At 34.5% G+C, this 18,282-nt stretch overlaps 1 protein-coding gene across 18 annotated transcripts in view; it reads right to left on the reverse strand.

Annotated features, from left to right (window-relative positions):
* The window catches only part of acot7 (acyl-CoA thioesterase 7), a 151,773-nt gene that overhangs the window by 127,375 nt on the left and 6,116 nt on the right, over positions 1 to 18,282 (reverse strand). For 15 of the 18 annotated variants that reach the window (XM_087263188.1, XM_087263190.1, XM_087263189.1 and 12 more), the window contains 2 exon segments: positions 13,610 to 13,727; positions 11,140 to 11,296 (listed from right to left, as the gene is read on the reverse strand). In XM_087263188.1, coding sequence (XP_087119314.1) covers positions 11,140 to 11,296; positions 13,610 to 13,727 — 275 coding nt within the window. 18 annotated transcript variants of the gene reach the window in all.

The raw sequence follows: 18,282 nt of genomic DNA on the forward strand, positions 1-18,282 counted from the left end.
TCTCGCTTTGACTCACACGCTGAAAATGGTGGACGTGAAACAACAAACTAAGGAAGTGGTAACGTGTGCCTGTCAATCAATATTGGTGAGCGGGGGGGACTGCACTTCTACGTCAAGTTGTGGTCGTTCTCAAAATTCGATTGGTGCACAGTTTTTATGTTGTTTAATTGGGAAAAAAGGACTGGGTGTGTTTATATCACTCCAATATGATGGTCTACAAACTATACCTACACATACGTCTGTCCAAACAGCTTGAAAAGTAGATTTTTCACCATAGGTGCCCTTTAAAATAGTGTAACCATTAATATTTAATAGGTTTGGTTTACTTTTGAAAGTAAATTTCAGTATTGCCTGATATAGCTACTGACCATTTTTAGAAAAGTTAATTTAACAACACAACCCCAGCCTTTTAAACTCCTGAAAATAATAAAAAAGTGGATTTCAGAGCGTTTTCTTTTTAAGATTGTAGTGTTATGGTGTCTGTTTAAAACTAAATAAATAAATAAAAATCACAATTTAGTGATAATAGGAGACATCATGCGCATGCTGTTCTAAAACTTCTAGTTATGTGTCGAATTCTGGTGATGTGTAACCCAAACTGACACAAAACCTACATATGTGACAACAGAGACAGATAAAGCTGACATATCTCGCTCTACACACCCTGAACGGATCAATAAAGAGGACTTTAGAAGAGAAACTGGGCATACAGAGGATTAAAGTGAACAAGCAGTATGTTCTATGAAGCAGAAATTAGTCACTGTATAAAGTGGAAACTCTTTATGTTGTTTAATGTTTTATCCTTCAAGAAAAAAATATTCATAGTATTTACTAAAAAAAGGTAAGTGTTCGCAAACTATTTACACTCACAGGCCACTTTATTAGGTACACCTGTCCAACTGCTAATTAAAGCAAATTTACAATCAGCCGATCACATGGCAGCAACTCAATGCATTTAGGCATGTAGACATGGTCAAGATGTTCTGCTGCAGTTTAAACCGAGCATCAGAATAGGGAAGAAAGGTGATTTAAGTGACTTTGAACGTGGCATGGTTGTTGGTATTTCAGAAACTGCTGATCTACTGGGATTTTCACGCACAACCATCTCTAGGGTTTACAGAAAATGGTTCTGTGCGCAAATGCTCTGCTGATGCCAGAGGTCAGAGGAGAATAGCTAGACTGGATCTCGCTGATAGAAAAGCAACAGTAACTCAAATAACCTTGAGGCAGATGGGCTACAGCAGCAGAAGACTACACGGGGTGCCACTCCTGTCAGCTAAGAACAGGTAACTGAGGATAAAATTTGCACAGGCTCATCAAAATTGGACAATAAAAAATTGTTTAAATGTTGCCTGGTCTAATGACTCTCGATTTCTGCTGCAACATTTGGATGGAAGGGTCAGAATTTGACGTCAACAACATGAAAGCATGGATCCATCCTGCCTTGTATCAACAGTTCAGGCTGTTGGTGATGGTGTAATGGTGTGGGGGATATTTTCTTAGCACACTCTGGGCCCATTAATACCAATTGAGCATCATATCAACGCCACAGTCACCAGATCTGAATCTAATAGAGCACCTTTGAGATGTGGTGGAACGGGAGATTCGCATCATGGATGTGCAGCCAACAATTCTGCAGCAACTGCGTGATGCTATCATGTCAATGCAAACCAAAATCTCCGATGAACATTTCCAGTACCTTGTTGAATCTATGCCACAAAGGATTAAGGGAGTTCTGAAGCCAAAAAGGGGTCCACCCCGGTACTAGTAAGGTGTACCTAATAAAGTGGCCAGTGAGTATATACCAACCACGTCTATACAGTATGCCATCAATTAGCGTTTTCCTCATTAAGCACACTCATTTTAACGCAATTTTGCATTCGATTAGCGTTTGTGTGTAGATGGCTGCTCCGCAGATGCAATCATCACTGCCCCTGCATTCACAGGCAGGAGACCCCTAAGGAGAGCGAGCGAGACGAGGCTGACAAGATTGGCCCTGACTGTGTATGTGTGTGTGAGTGTGTGCGTAACTCAAGAGAAGAGTCATGTGATGGCCTAGCCTGAGTTCACACATGTATATAAACAGGCACAAACGCATAAACAGCCTTTAAAAAATGTGTGTCAGAGCGGAAAGCACAAAAAAATACGATCATGGAAAGATGTTTTGCTGCATGTTGATGCTATGTGAAATATCAAGACTGTGTATTACATTCAGTTATGTGTCTATTTGGCAAATGAGAGTGAAAAAATACACTTAATAACAATATGATAGTTATGATTTGATAGTTACTGTTGCCTATAGAAGGTGGTTCCAATTTATTATTAGCCAGGTTAACGGAGCCAGCCAATAGTAGCACAATGAGTGTGCGAGTGTACAAAGTGGTGCATTTACATTCCCAAATGCATCCGTCTATTTCTCAGCAAGCAGTGCACCTTGAATACAATTTAGTTAGTCTATATTTGTAGCAACACTCCAAATGTTTTGTCTTCTCTTTAAACTCAATTGGAAGCCACTGCGTTTGCAGCCTAGACTGCTTTCCTATGCAGGTATCGCTCTGTGTAACTGCCGCCTGTGTTGGTGACGCGTGATGTTAAGTTAACATGACAGAAGCACATAAAGTCTGCCCCCATTCTGCGCGCTTCCCTGCGGCTCAGCACGAGCCTTTAAAGGGGCAGTGCGGAGACCGCTCCACAGTGCCACTTTTAGACAACACACTGTGGACAATGACTGGTTAACACGTACAGTGCATGAACATTAAATAATGATTGCATGGGCTGCTGCTTGCATCCTATGAATCATGGAGGGGGTTATTGCTTGTTAAGAATTATTAAACAGCTTTAATGTAATGATCGTTCGCTTAAAAGCTACACTTGCGTTAGAAATGGGTCTTCTTAATGCAATATAATGCATACATAATGCTTAGGTCCCACATTTTATATTACATGGCCTTAACTACTATGAACTTACACTGAATCATATGTTTCAATTTACTTACTGTGTAAATGCATGTTTTAACATTGTACTTATGACCAGTGGTGGAAAGAGCACCGAAAAATCATACTCGAGTAAAAGTACCATTACTTGCCTAAAATTGTAGTGTAAGTAGAGTAAAAGTATCTGTTGTAAATATTACTCAAAGTATGAGTAAAAAGTAGACATTTCAAAAGTACTGAAGAGTAGTGAGTATTACGCTTTTAAATGCTGATGCGTTTACATGTAATTTGTGCATGTGTGTGTAAACGTAACATTCTGTAGTGCATTGAGTTATTGTCCAGCAGGCACACAACATCATAAGACATTAACATTAGGTTAGATTGTCTAGCCAGCATCTAAGGACGACGCTATTTGTTCAATAACAACATCCAATGACGTTGTTATTTGATTGACTTTAGGTTGTGTTGGAAAGTGACCAAAATCCAATGTCGAGCAAACATCTAACGTCATTTTGGCATCACATGCTGACGCTTCCATGATTTTCATGGTAAAACAAAATGCAACATCCCCATGAAACTGGGGTACAACTTAATTCTGACATCATGTTGACATCTTGTGCCTGCTGGATATTTAAGGCCATTTCGATCATCATACAGAAAACATCTGTCATCTTCTCATCAGTGACATGCATCTTAACAGTCTCTGGGTCAATGCATGTAAAGATTTTGGACACCTTGTACACTTTTAATGCTTCCAAACAGTTTGCTGCAATTATAAAGCGCACATGTTTTGAGGTAGGGTTGGGTCTCGTTTGGGGTTATTTCAATACCGGTGCTAAATCGATACTTTTAAAACGGTACCGCTGCCGAAACGGTGCCTGAACTGACAAAATTATTTGACAAAAAAAATATTTTAAACATTATAATTGAACAATATAATTATATATTTATAATAAGTTTAAAGTAAATATTAGTTCATATATTATATATTTAAATTGCATTAATATATTTCTTTTGATCAACCCTATTTTGAGGTAGTTTATGAGGTGATATACCTTTAATGTGAGATTTGATTGGACAGGAATCACAGGACTGATTTTTCTAATCCCCATAGACAAGAAAAAATACAGTAGTGACTGAAGGTTGAAGAAAAGTAGTGGAGTAAAAGTACTGATTACTGCACTAAGAATGTACTCAAAGGAAAGTAAAAGTACACATTTTTAAAACTACTTACTAAATTACAATTCCTGAGAAAAACGACTCAATTACAGCAATTTGAGTAATTAGTTACTTTAAAACCACTGCTTATGACTGATCAAATACATACATCTGTAAATCATTCCTGTTATTACATCTTTAATTACATTGTTTACCATCCCTTACACCTTAACCCACCATTAAACCTACCCATACCACCAAACTAGTCCTTAACCCTACTAGAATCCCACCTCACGAGCACCAGAAGAGTTCTGCGATACATTATTAACACGGTAAGCACATTGTAATTATATTTTGATGCAAGTACATAGTATTTAGATACACTTAGTATAAAGAGGGACCAATGTTTACAATGCATTTATTAATGACTTGTCTATTCAGTGCTCAACAATAAGAACTGCCCGATGGCCCGGGGCCAGCGTGAGAGATGCTCGGGACAATAGAGAGAATCGTTACTGGCCCGATCGGTGCAGTGCTGCCTTGTCACTAAATTTTAATAGACGGCAACATGAGCGCAACATCGAATTATTAGGCTAAAAGAAAAAATCTGTTTCTAACGTTGTGAAAAACATTTATATGGGTACAACACAAAAAAAATTAAATGAAGTGATGTTTTGCATAGTTTGCTGCCACTTTTAAGTCAGCCACCTTTTGTTTTGCAATAAAATACCTGCACATTTTCCATACTGCTATGTTTTACAGCTAAATATTTTAACATTTTTCAAACATTTAAATTCTGCATTTACAAACATTATTTCGTGACGCATTATTTAAAATATGTGGCTAATAAATAGCAATTAACTAAAATTTTGGCAGGGCAAGTAAAAATCTGAACCACTGGTCCAATCGGGCCAGTTGAAAAAATCCTTAGCGTTGAACCCCGCTATTAATAGTTACCTGCAATTGTTTTAGATTAAGATTTTTTTAGATCTGTAGTTTGTGACAGCTGTATTGTTAGCACAATATTATTATGATAAGTTGTATTATTGCACAGCTCTAAACTACCTGACAAAAGTCTTGTTGTTGATCTCAGTTGTAAGAACAACAAATAATAACTTGATTTCTAGTTGATCTTTTGGAAAAGTGGTAGATCTGTTGAACTGCATCCCAATTATCACAAATACTGCAGAAGACCTATTGGAACCCACACAAACCCAAGATTCTCACAGAAATTAGGCAGGTTTGGTGATTTCTAAATCATGGTTTGGGGTTACATTCAGTATGGAGGTGTGCGAGAGGTCTGTAGAGGGGATGACAACATCAACAGCCTGAGGTATTAAGACATTACATTACAAACAACAGGAGAGGGCAAATTCTCTAGCAGGATAGAGCTCCACCTCATATTTCAGCCTCCACATCAAAGTTCCTGAAAGCGAAGAAGGTCAAGGTGCTCAAGGATTGGCCAGCCCAGTCACCAAACATGAACATTATTGAGCATGTCTGGGTTAAGATGAAGGAGAAGGCATTGAAGATGAATCTTGATGAAGTCTGGGAGTCCGGCAAGAACGCTTTCTTTGCCATTCTTGACGACTTTATTAATAAGTTATTTGAGTCATTGCAGAGATGTATGGATGCAGTCCTCCAAGCTCATGGGAGTCATACACAATATTCATTCTTTTTCCACTGCACTATGACTTTATATTCTATACTGCACATTATTTCTGTTAAGTGACAAGACTTTTGTCTTAGCAAACTCAGACCTTACTGTCCTAATTAAATAACTACAAATCAAGGCATATTCATATTTTATTTTGGTAAAATGAGCATAATCTGGAGGTCCTTTGCCTTTCATATAAGCCCCTTCTGATACCAAATGATCAACTAGATCAAGTTATTATTTGTTGTTCCTAAAACTTGCATAGGCAACGACTTCTGTCGGGTAGTATATATATATATATATATATATATATATATATATATATATATATATATATATATATATATATATATATATATATATATATATATATATATATCATAGCTTAGTAAGATTAGACCGAGCTCCCGACCCAACTTTGAAAATAGATTAACAGCAATATTTTTTTTTATCGAGCGATAAGAGTCTCGCGTTATCGCTGTGACGACCCACCACTACTTTTTATATACTTCTATTTATACTTTTTATATCTTTTTTTTGTGTGTGTTTGGATTTTAGTTTTGGTTAATTGTATTATTCCTGCCTCTAAACACTGCCTCTGTTGAGTCGTTCCACCCCAAAATTAATAAAGACTCTTTATTAATTAAGAGACTTTATTAAGAAATGTATTAATTAATGTTTTGAATACAGAAAAATCTTTTATATTTATTTTGTGACCTTTTTATTTTCACAAATTAGGGACATTTCCCATCAAATACTGATAATGACATTTGTTTTATATGAAATGTTTAGTTTAACTCTAGTTTAATGCTTGAATTTAATATTGAAGAGAGTATGATACAGATATTTAACATTTTTAGCTTTTATTTATTTATTTATTTATTTATTTATTTATTTATTTATTTATATTTTTTACATGTTGAAGGAATAGTTCTTCCAAAAAAGAAAATTCTGTCATCATTTACTCATCCTTTACTTGTTTCTCTCTTATGTTGAACACAAAAGACATTTTGAAAAATGCTGGTTGTCGCCACCCGTTGAATATGAGTACTATAGAAGTTGATGGGTGCGAGTAACCAGCATTTTTAAAATATCTTCTTTTTGTGTTTAACAAAAGAAAGAAACTCAAACAGATTTAAAACCACATGAGGGAAAGTAAATGATGAAGTCATTTTCATTTTAGGGGGAACTATCTCTTTAAGCAGAGGGAGCCCAGAGGAGTCCTTGTAACACAGAGGCCCTTCCTCCACTACTACTGACTGGGTACTTCGCCCACGCCGTGCTGGATCGCTTTTTGCCACATGACAACCCTGTTGCTGTGGTAACAACGTGCACCTTGGGGATATTGATTTTGCTTTAGCTATACAGCTTCTCCTTTTAATATTTAAAATCTATCTCTCTCTCAAACGAACACATCTCAAGCTGATATTGTCTGCTTTCTATAATGAAGTACTTTAAAGTCTTTATGTGTGTCTAAAGTTAGCATGGCATTATGTTCATGTTGTCGTTTATTGAGCTATAGCGCCATCTTGAGGTGAGATCAGAGAAGGACTTATAGTCTAGCACAGAGTAGAGCCCTGATTTGGCCCGCCATCCCATCTGAAACAAGAGGGAAATGATGGGGAGTTGGTTGGGAGCGAATTTCGAATTGAATGTAACCTTATGTTTCATGGTTTAATTGAGGAGCTATAAAAAGCCAACTAAAACTAAATGTTTCATTTATATGTTGTAAATGAATTGGACTTTTAAAATGTAAATACTGTCACTTGACAGATGCACAAGACATCGGTGAGCAAATCAAGGCAAGGGCAGAAGCAGCTCTACTAGTGTGTTCAGCATTGAACTCCATTGTGTTATAACTGGGATTGTTTATGTTTTTACTATAAGTTCAGTATAAAATGTCAAAAATGATACTGCATCAGTATTTATTATGTTATAAAGCAAAGTTTTTTTTTTTTGTAAATAATGCAGTAATAAATGAGAAATTACCCATGGCAAATTTAATGCAAATCAGGCATATTTAACTTCGGGCTACAGCTCTCAATCAGTTTTGGTTTTTGGTTCTTAATAAGAAAAAGTTTGGCCACCCCTGATTTAGCAATTTGTTAAATATATATACACTCACCAGCCACTTTATTAAGTACACATCTCAGACTAGATTCTTGAACATGACAATTAGTTCACTGTACTAAAATGGCCTCCACAGTCAACAGATCTCAATCCAATAGAGCATCTTTGGGATGTGGTGTAACAGGAAATTCGCATCATGGATCTGCAGCCACTGCGTAATGCTATCATGTCAATATGGACCAAAATCGCTTACCTTGTTGAAATATGCCATGAAGGATTAAGGCAGTTCCGAAGGCAAAAGGGGGTCCAACCCAGTATTAGTAAGATGTACCTAATATAGTGGCCAGTGAGTGTAGTGTACTAATGACAAGAGCAGTAATCAAGATGAAACAGTATTTGCGGCTAAATTCATGGTAACACTTTAGTTTTGGTCACAATGCTACATGCTAATAACTGGCTTATTATCTGCTAATTGTTAAGATATGAACTGTTCATTAGTAGTTATAAAGTATGATCTTATTCTGCTTCCCTAATCCGACCCAAAACCTAAACCCAACTTCTACCTTACTAACCATTAATAAACAGCTAATTAGTCGTTTAAGCTAGCAGTGCTAGTTAATGGTTTACCGTGAATTGTGACCTAAACTATAGTGTTACTAATTTTACTTATCCATGTTTCTGGCAGCGTCTCGAAGTCTAACCACAATTAACTTTGACATAGAACTCTTGAACAAAAATAGCTGACCTTTAACCGAGAAACAAATAATTGTACACAATGACAGTCACACTTGTATGCTTCAATGGATGTCAATTATTTTTACATGAATACCTGAAATTCCACTGAGGCTGGTCCGAAGTTATCATTATGAACTAAATGATCATTATCAGAATATGTTCATAATAAATATACTAGTGTGTTTGCACTTTTCTTCATGATTAAAGGGATAGCTCATCCAAAAAATGAAAATGTACTCACTATTTACTCCCCCTCAAGTGGTTCCAAACCTGTTTCGAGTTCCTTTTTTCTGTTGAACACCAAAGAAGATATTTTGAAACATGTTAGAAACCTGTAAACATTGACTTCCATAGTAGGAAAAAAAATACTATGGAAGTCAATGGTTACGGGTTATAACATATTTTAAAAAGTAACTTATTTTGTGTTCAACAGAAAAAAAAGGAACTCAAACAGGTTTGTGACAAGCAAAGGGTGAATAAATGATGACAGAATGATGCTTTTTATCTCTTTAAATGAGTAGAGGTGCATTATGTCACATTTTATGTAAGGTAGGTAGAATTGAATACTGCTGCTTTACAAGTCTTACTTATGGCTGTGCGGCATCCATCTTACGAGTAGATCAATTTCGTCTTCTGCTGTTGTTATCATTTTGCAATTTGTACAGTCAGGTCCATAAAGACTGGGACATCGACACAATTCTTACATTTTTGGCTCTATACACCAACACAATGGATTTGGACTAAAACAAGATGTGCGTTAACTGCAGACTGTCAGCTTTAACTTGAGGGTATTTACATCCAAATCAGGAGAACGCTGTAGGAATTACAACAGTTTGCATATGTGCCTTCCACTTGTTAAGGGACCAAAAGTAATGGGACAGAATGATAATCATAAATCAAACTTCATGTTTTAATACTTTGTTGCAAATCCTTTGCAGTCAATTACTGTCACGATTACCAGCGATTGGATTCCATAAGATCGCTGGTTCTCACTCACCATAACCTTGGACTACAATTCCGCCATTGTTGGACTACATATTCATACATGCACTCCGGTCACACTCACACATGCTTCCTCATCTAGACTGATTACTCGCACCACCTGAGGCTTGTCAGAGACTGATTGCACACACTACTTAAGCCACACACTCACCTATTCACCTGGCCGAGTCTTGTTTATCTTTAGATGACATAACAACGCGTTACTCCTCGTCTTGTTTACCCGTGTTTAGACCTAGCCTTGTATTCTTGTTCTCCCTGCCTGCCGCCTGCCTTTTGACCTCTCGCCTGTGACTGATTACGATTCTGGACTGCCTACACATACCCGTTTGTACCTGTATTGACCATTGCTTGCCTGACCACTGATTAAACCTGCACGTTGATCCACACTTCTGTTGTTTGTGTCACTCCCTGTGGTTACAATTACAGCCTGAAGTCTGTGAGTGAATGAGTGTGTATGGATTTTTCCCAGTGATGGGTTGCAGCTAGAAGGGCATCCACTGCGTAAAACACATGCTGGATAAGTTGGCGGTTCATTCCGCTGTGGCGACCCGGGATTAACAAAGGGACTAAGCCGAAAAGAAAATGAATGAATTAAAGATTGTGGCTCAATAAGTTCCATTACGTAAAAACTGTGGAGAATTTTAACACCTTTTAACACCTGACCTTTGTGTGGGCCACATATAAATTAATAAAATGACTTTTAAAGACTTCAAATATAGTGCAAATAATTAATATAAGACTTTTAGCATAATTTATTTTTTATTATAATTATTATTATTTAAATAGTTTCTCTTCACTATATCTTATATAGGAAATTAAAGTGTTTGTTTCACCCGAAAATGAAATTCTGTTATTAAAATGATAGTTTAATCAAAAATGAAAACATTCAAAACATTATTCACTCCCTCTCAAGTGTTTTCAAACGTTTACGAGTTTCTCTCTTCTGTTAAAAACACAAATGAAGATATTTTGAAGAAAGATGAAAACCTTTAACCATTGACGTCCACAGTATTTGTTTTTCCTACTATGGAAATCAATGGTTACAGGTTTTTAGCTTTCTTCAAAATATCTCCTTTTGCGTTTAACAGAAGAAAGAAACTCATAAAGGTTGGAAACAATTAAAGGCTGAGTAAATGATAAAAATTATACTTTTTTAAGTGTCCCTTTAATTCCACATTCTCATGTCATTCCAATCCTCTGAGACCTTCATTCAACTTCAGAAACACAAATTAACATGTTTTAGATAAAATCCGAGAGCTCTCTGACCCTCCATAGAGAGCAACCATCTCAAGATATTTAAAGTCCAGAAAAGAAACCAAAAACATTTTAGAATTTGACTTCAAATGTAATCATACATCATACACTTTTGTGTGCCAAATAAAAGTGTGAAAACAACATCGCCAATGATCTTAGATTTCATATAAAATGTTGTAACATGGGTTGTGAAGATGAACAAAAATCTAAGGGCGTAGGAATGACATGAGGGTAAGTAATTAATGACAAAATTTCAATTTTCGGGTTAATTAATCCTTTATTAACACACACAGTTTTAGTGCCAACTATTTGACTATATTTTCACTGACCTGTGACTATGTTCTCTGCGAGAACATTGACCTGCACCTCAACCGAGTGTTTGGAGGTATAGGTAATCTCAGCACTGACATGGGCTACTTCGCCGATGAACATTGGGTGCAGGAAGTCTGTCCGCTCCACTCGGGCCAAAGCCGCTAGGCAGCGATCCTATTCAACAACAAAAGGAACATTATTATTTATTTGCACTTATGTAACCACTCCATGCATGTATATACGTTTTTTAGGTGATAGTTCATCCAATACTTACAATTTCCTCACTATCTTCTTCTAAATGAAGTGGTTATAAACTTAAATTTCTTTTTTCTGTTAAACACAATAAAGCACCCATTGATTTCCATAGCCTCTAACGGCCCAATGTGTTTTTTTACATGTGTTTTTTAATTTCTCTTTGCTATTTGGGCTTATTGGAACCTAATTAGCATAAAACCTAAGTATCATCTTTTGATATGATGTACTTACAGAGAAAAATAATGTCCATATATGTGGACTCGTGGTCCGAATTTACATAAAACACTTTTTCCTGAATGTTTTTAATGCATTTATAACATAGAATATTTTTTTTTACTTGCTTTGACTATTAGAGAGTAAAAACTTTTTTTTTTCTTTCATTTTGGACAGTTAAAAATAGTGTTTGGGACATTTCATATGCTAGGATGACACTGTATGTCTGTAACAAAATATAAAGCGTTAGTATTTAAAGTATTTAAAATAGCCACTTAAGAGCTAAATGTGCTGTCCACGTATGTGAATACTCAAGCCCAGGAGGATAGAAGCATTGAAGAAGTACTATGGAAGACAATGGCTGCTTTTTCCTAACATTCTTCAGTATATCTTCCTTTGTGTTCAACATAAGAAGAAAACCCAAACAGGAACAAATGGAGAAAGGGAAAATGAGGACAGAATTTTTTTATTATGTGTGAACTAAAATTGTACTCCATTTATATATGCTGCCCTCTACTGGTTACAGTAAACAATGGACGTTTCAACCTAAAGGGGTGAACCCGGGGTCAAAGAAGTAGTATATAAGGATTTTAAGGATTTTCAAAAAGCTTAAACACTTTTTTAAAAAACTGCAGGACCCCTTATGCATAAAACATAATGTAAATACATTTTGAACTAATATTTTATTGAAAATACAGCTGAAGTCACAATTATTAGCCCCTCTGTTTATTTTTCCCCCAATTTCTGTTTAACAGAGTTTTAATAATTCATTTCTAATAATTGATTTATTTTATCTCTGCCATGATGACAGTAAATAATACTTTACTAGATATTTTTCAAGACAATATGCTATACAGCTTAAAGTGACATTTAAAGGTTTACCTAGGTTAATTAGGCAGGTTATTATATAATGGTGGTTTGTTCTGTAGACTACACAAAACAAATATTGCTTAAGGGGGCTAATAATTTTGACCTTAAAATGGTTTTTTTTAAAAATTAAAGCTCCTTTTATTCAAGCCGAAATAAAACAAACAAGACTTTCTCCAGAAAAAAAAAAAATATATATATATATATATTATCAAACATACTGTGAAAAAGTCCTTGCTCTGTTAAACATAATTTGGAAAATATTTGAAAAAAATAATAATAAATAAATAAATAAACAAAGGGAGGCTAATAATTATGACTTCAACTGTATGTGGAATAAAGCAAATGATTTCCCCCTTCAGTAAAATATTTCTGAAGACATTTTATGAGATTGGCTAATCAAACAACCATATTCATCATAGTAACATCTTTAACAGGATCCCCTCTTCTAGAAAAACACAAAATACCTAACACAACATAGTATATCTTACTTAATAAATGTAAATAATGAATAAAATGGCAGTTCCGATGTTGAAAGCCTGCAATTCAAAATACAACCATCTGGTGTAAGAAATCAGGAAAATATTTTTAACGTTCAACATGAGTACAAAAACATACAGAAAATGTATAAACTCTAGTAACAACCAAAAATAAAAAAAAGAACAAAGCAAAAGAAAGAAAGAAATAATAATAATAATGCAAGGGATAATCTACACCAGGGGTGCTCAATCCTGCTCCTGGAGATCTACCTTCCTGTAGATTTCAGTTGCTACTCATTTCAAACACACGTGCCAGTAATTATCAAGTGCTGTTAGTTCCTAATTAAATGGTTCAGGTGTGTTTGATCAGGGTGAGAGCTGTGTTCTGCAGGAAGGTAGATCTCCAGGAACAGGATTGAGCAGCCCTGATCTACACTATAATATTTTAAAGCATATAAAAGCATGATCACAGTCACGTATCAAAGGTCAGAGAGAATAAAGTAAGATGGATATAATATAGAAGAGAAACAATACCATAAGATACACATATCGATTTTAACGCTTTAATTTAGCTGGAGGTAGAGATTGTGTAATATTTCAAATCCTCACAAAAATTAAGAAACAGGGACTTTACAGACAAAAACAAATGTGTTTGTGGGGAAGAGGAACTCACCCCAGATTGAGTATTGCAGTGGCGTGTGCCAATGATGCATCCGGCTTCCTCAATCATTTTCAAAATAGTCCCTCCATGAACATTACCAACAATGTTGGCATCATCAGGTCGCATAATCCTGAAAGATTAAAGAAGAAAAAAACATATGATGCATAAATTTGCAATACAGTTTTACAGTGATACACATTTAATCATTTTTTTTACTGTGCATTAGTATTTTACAAATACAGCAAAAACAGACAACAAACAAAAATTCCAAAGATAATTGAAATTAAAAAACACACACAAAACAAAACAAAACAGAAACAAATGAAAGATATTGACAAGATGTCAAAAATAGATTCACAATAGCTTACAATAGACAGAGCTTTACATTTTTTTACAGCTTTGAGAGACTTTGTTGACAAAAACCTTGTATAAAGGTGGGGATTTTGAAAGTCTAGATTCGTGGAAAAAGACTTTACCATTTAAAATAATAAAATTGTTCTTTTTTTATTACCATTTTCAAAATAACAAATAATTTATTTTGCATTCAATGTTATCAACATATTATATTTAGCAGAATAATTAGTCTTTCCAAAATAATTGCACACTCTGGCAATCAACAAAAGTGACATAAGGATTCCTCACTGTTTTTACATACTGAAAATTCTTTCTAACAAAGTTGGTTGGGTACATTTTATGTAAAATCTTTAAATGAATTTTTCTTACTTCATTTGAAATGACAATTAATCGATAATCATATTGATTATTGGCCACGTAATGTGTTTTTGCAGACTCAGACTCTGCCCACTTTCATTCAAGCATTGATATTTCTAGATTTTTTCGTCCATTTCGTACTTTACTGACTTTAATATCATTTTTATTAATTAAATTAGGGAATTAAAAATGTAAATGTCATCATTTATTCATACTTCACTTAGTCCAAACCAGTTTGACTTTCTTCTTCTACACAAAATCTTTGGAGGAAGCTGGACACCTGTAACCATTGACTTCCATAGTATTTGTTTATCCTACTAAACGGTTACAGGTTTTCAGCCTGTCTTCAAAGTATCTTCTTTTACATTCAATAGAAGAAAGAAATTGAAACTTGTTTGGCAAAAGGATAAATAAATAATGACTTTTTGATGGGGGTATACTCTGCTGTACACACGTAAATGTGATATAGCTGTGATTAGGCATGGGACGATAACTTTTTCAAGGTATATTGCGATTTGGAAAAGTCAAGGTTTTAAAACCATCAAAATTTTCTGCCATAACATTTTTAAGCTCTATGTTTTAAATTGATCCCATTCCAAGCTAAAATAATTAAAACTCCATATAAAATTTTACATTGTGAATTAGTTTTTTGACCCTCTTTTGGTCATATTCGGAATTTCAGACAAACTAGGTCATTCCAGGACTCCCAAAAACAACTGTTGTCTTACAGCCTTATTGTGGTATACCTTATTATGCCTTATTGCTGGTGCTAAGGTTTTGGAAATCAACAGAATCCCCATCATTTAGATCTTGGCTGGGCGAATGAACTAAATTAGCACATTTGGAAAGCATCAGATTTCTTATGGCAAAGAAATTGAAATAAATTGACAAGATTTGGTCTTGAAAGCGTAGGTTGAATACCCAGATAGTGAAGGTCACTCTAACAGTACTGCATAAGCTATAGTCCCGGAGGGGGGGTGGGTTTTAGGAGTTAGACGTTTTGAGTTTTTTGAAAAGTGTATTCTGGGTACAAAAAAATAGAGATGTTGTAATATTTGCTGTAATGCTTCAATGAATATCTCAATAAATAAAAAAAACTTTATAAACCTAAAATAAGGTGAATAAAAAAGAAGAAACATCCTGAAAAATTAAACAAATAAAAATCTGCTATATAGTTTCTACAGTATATAAGATTTTTTTTTAAGACAGAAGAAAAGATATCCAAAGATGCCATTTTAAACTGTAAAGAAATCAATGTTGTTAAAACTAATGAAAACAGCAGAAGTCAATGACTGATTTTAATTATTTAGCCTGGCATGTTTACTGCTTTAAAATATTATAAATGTTTCTCAAAATATAATATATTGTGTTCAATAACTAAAAAAGTTTTAGTTATTTTACCCAGACATTTAAAAAGAATATATTTTAGAGATGTGAGCACAATACCGTGAAGCAATGATATTTTTATCCAAAGCTAGCATACCATCAGAATCTTATACCGACCCATGCCTAGTAGCTATGATATACATAACCTATATCACTATACTCGATATATATCCAATACTACAGCCATTCCTGTGGTCAGTAAATCAAACTGATACATTCTTGAGAGCGCATTAAAAAAACACTCCAAATTAAACATTTAAAAAGAAAACGAAATGGTTCGTTGCATCATATAAGACATAAATATTGAAGCGTATGACAGTGACACAACATAAACTGCCAGTAAAGCAGACATCATTACATCTACAACCAGTTTGGCAAGAAATTCTGAACAGCCAAGACCTCTTAACCTAAGCCATAACCAGTTTATAACAAACTTCTTATAAACTTGAAACCAAAATGGTGCCAAGTAAATTCAAGTTCTACTGAACATACAAAACAATGTCAAACTCAGTATAACAAACACACAAACGCTGTAAGTACCTTAAAGCATGTGGATCTACATCTGTATAAACATGAATAACTCTACCTGCTCAGTTCATACTGGGAAGCCATCGCTTCTGATATTATATGACAGAGACCTGAGAAGTTTCCAACACAACCGTGGCTATCAGCGACAGTAGCAATCTTTCATTCATTTCCTTCATCACTAACACGCATCCCTTATGACATCATCCTCTTCACCACCAGTGTGATGCATTTCCCTCACTCAGACTCCGCCCACGTTCATTCAAATTCCACGAGCCTTCAGTAAGCTCAGGAAATGACAGTATTGAAAATTTTGTCCCAAATTAGATATGTTATGCACACTTTAAATCCCAAAAAGTTAAGGTAACTCAAACCGTTTAAGGAAACCGATTACAACAAACCATTTAGGTTCAAAAACTAATCCATGAGTACAGTGAACTTAATCCATTTGAGTAAACAAAGCAGTTTGAGCACAGTTAAAGAAAATAAATGAACTCAAACCAACTGAGTACTGTAAAACCCAATAAGTTAAGGCAAATCAAACCTTTTGAGGAAACCGATAGCAACAAACCATTTGAGTTAAGAAACTAATCTATATGAGTACTGTGAACTTACTCCATATATGCTGAAGTGATGAGGTATTTAATTAACTCATTACCTTCAACACTGAGTTCAAAACTCTTTTCAAATGAGTAGAATTAACTTTCAGTCAATTTTGAGTTAACTACACTCCTTTCATTTGATGAAGTTGACTGTTGGGTTTTACAGAGAATAAATTGACTAAAGTTAACAGAACTAATATTCTGGGTACCCAAAATTGTTGAAACATACTTTAAAAACTGTTTGACTGAACACTGTTGTAACTGAGTGAACATGTATTTAATATTTACGTGTAAACATTGCTTTGCAAATTCAGATGGTCTACTTCTGTGATGGTAAAATACTTGGTACAATAAGCAGTTATTCATATATAATTAAATTGAATATTTTATTTAAAAGTTTAATAAATGTTTATTTTACAGCTAATGCCACTGTTGTGATAATCCACTCCTATCAATACATAACACTTAATTTTACTTGGGAGAGATGTTTAATAGTGGCCTATAGCAGTTTTTTGTTTTTCAATGTCACGTGTGTTTGGGAGAAAAAAGGCATGGCAAAGGAGCATAATTATTTGCTTATTACACACCATTACAAATGCCACCATGACAAAAAAAAATCTTTAAAATTAACAAACAGTCTAAAACAGAAATAAATGTTTTCATTTTATTTAGAAAATTCAGGAAATTCTACACTATAAAAAGCAATTAGCTGACTTTACTTTGAAAAGTGAGTAATTATTTTTTTTTTTAAGTAAAAAAAGTATTGACTTAAAGTTCTAAAGTACAGTTGAAGTTAGAATTTTTAGCCCCCCTGAATTATTTGCAGCCCCCATTTAATTTTTTTCCCTAATTTCTGTTTAACAGAGATTTTTCAACACATTTCTAAACATAATAGTTTTAATACCTCATTTCTAATAGCTGATTTATTTTATCTTTGTCATGATGACAATACAGAATTTTTTATTAGATATTTTCAAGACACTTCTATACAGCATACAGTGACATTTAAATGCTTAACTAGGGTAATTAGGTAAATAGGCAGGTTAGGGTAATTAGGCAAGTTATTGTATAATAATGGTTTGTTCTATAGACAATCAAAAAAATATAGATTAAAAGGGGCTAATAATATTGACCTTAAAATGTTTTTTTATATTAAAAGCTGCTTTTATTCTAGCTGAAATAAAATAAATAAGACTTTCTCCAGAAGAAAAAATATTATCAGACATACTGTAAAAAATTCCCTTGCCCTGTTAAACATCATTTGGGAAATTTTGGGAAAAAAAAATCAAGGGGGCTAATAATTCTGACTTCAACTGTATGTTGCAAATGCTATGGAAATCAATTGTTGCAGGTTTCCAGCTTTCTTCAAAATAATTTTGTGTTCAACAGAAGAAAGAAACTCATAAACGTTGGAAACAAGTAAAGGGTGAGTAAATGACTTTTTGTTTTGGGAGAACTCTC

This window comes from Danio rerio, chromosome 8 (genome assembly GCF_052040795.2).
Source record: "Danio rerio strain M-AB ecotype USA chromosome 8, GRCz13ab, whole genome shotgun sequence".
In the NCBI taxonomy this organism is placed as follows: domain Eukaryota; kingdom Metazoa; phylum Chordata; class Actinopteri; order Cypriniformes; family Danionidae; genus Danio; species Danio rerio.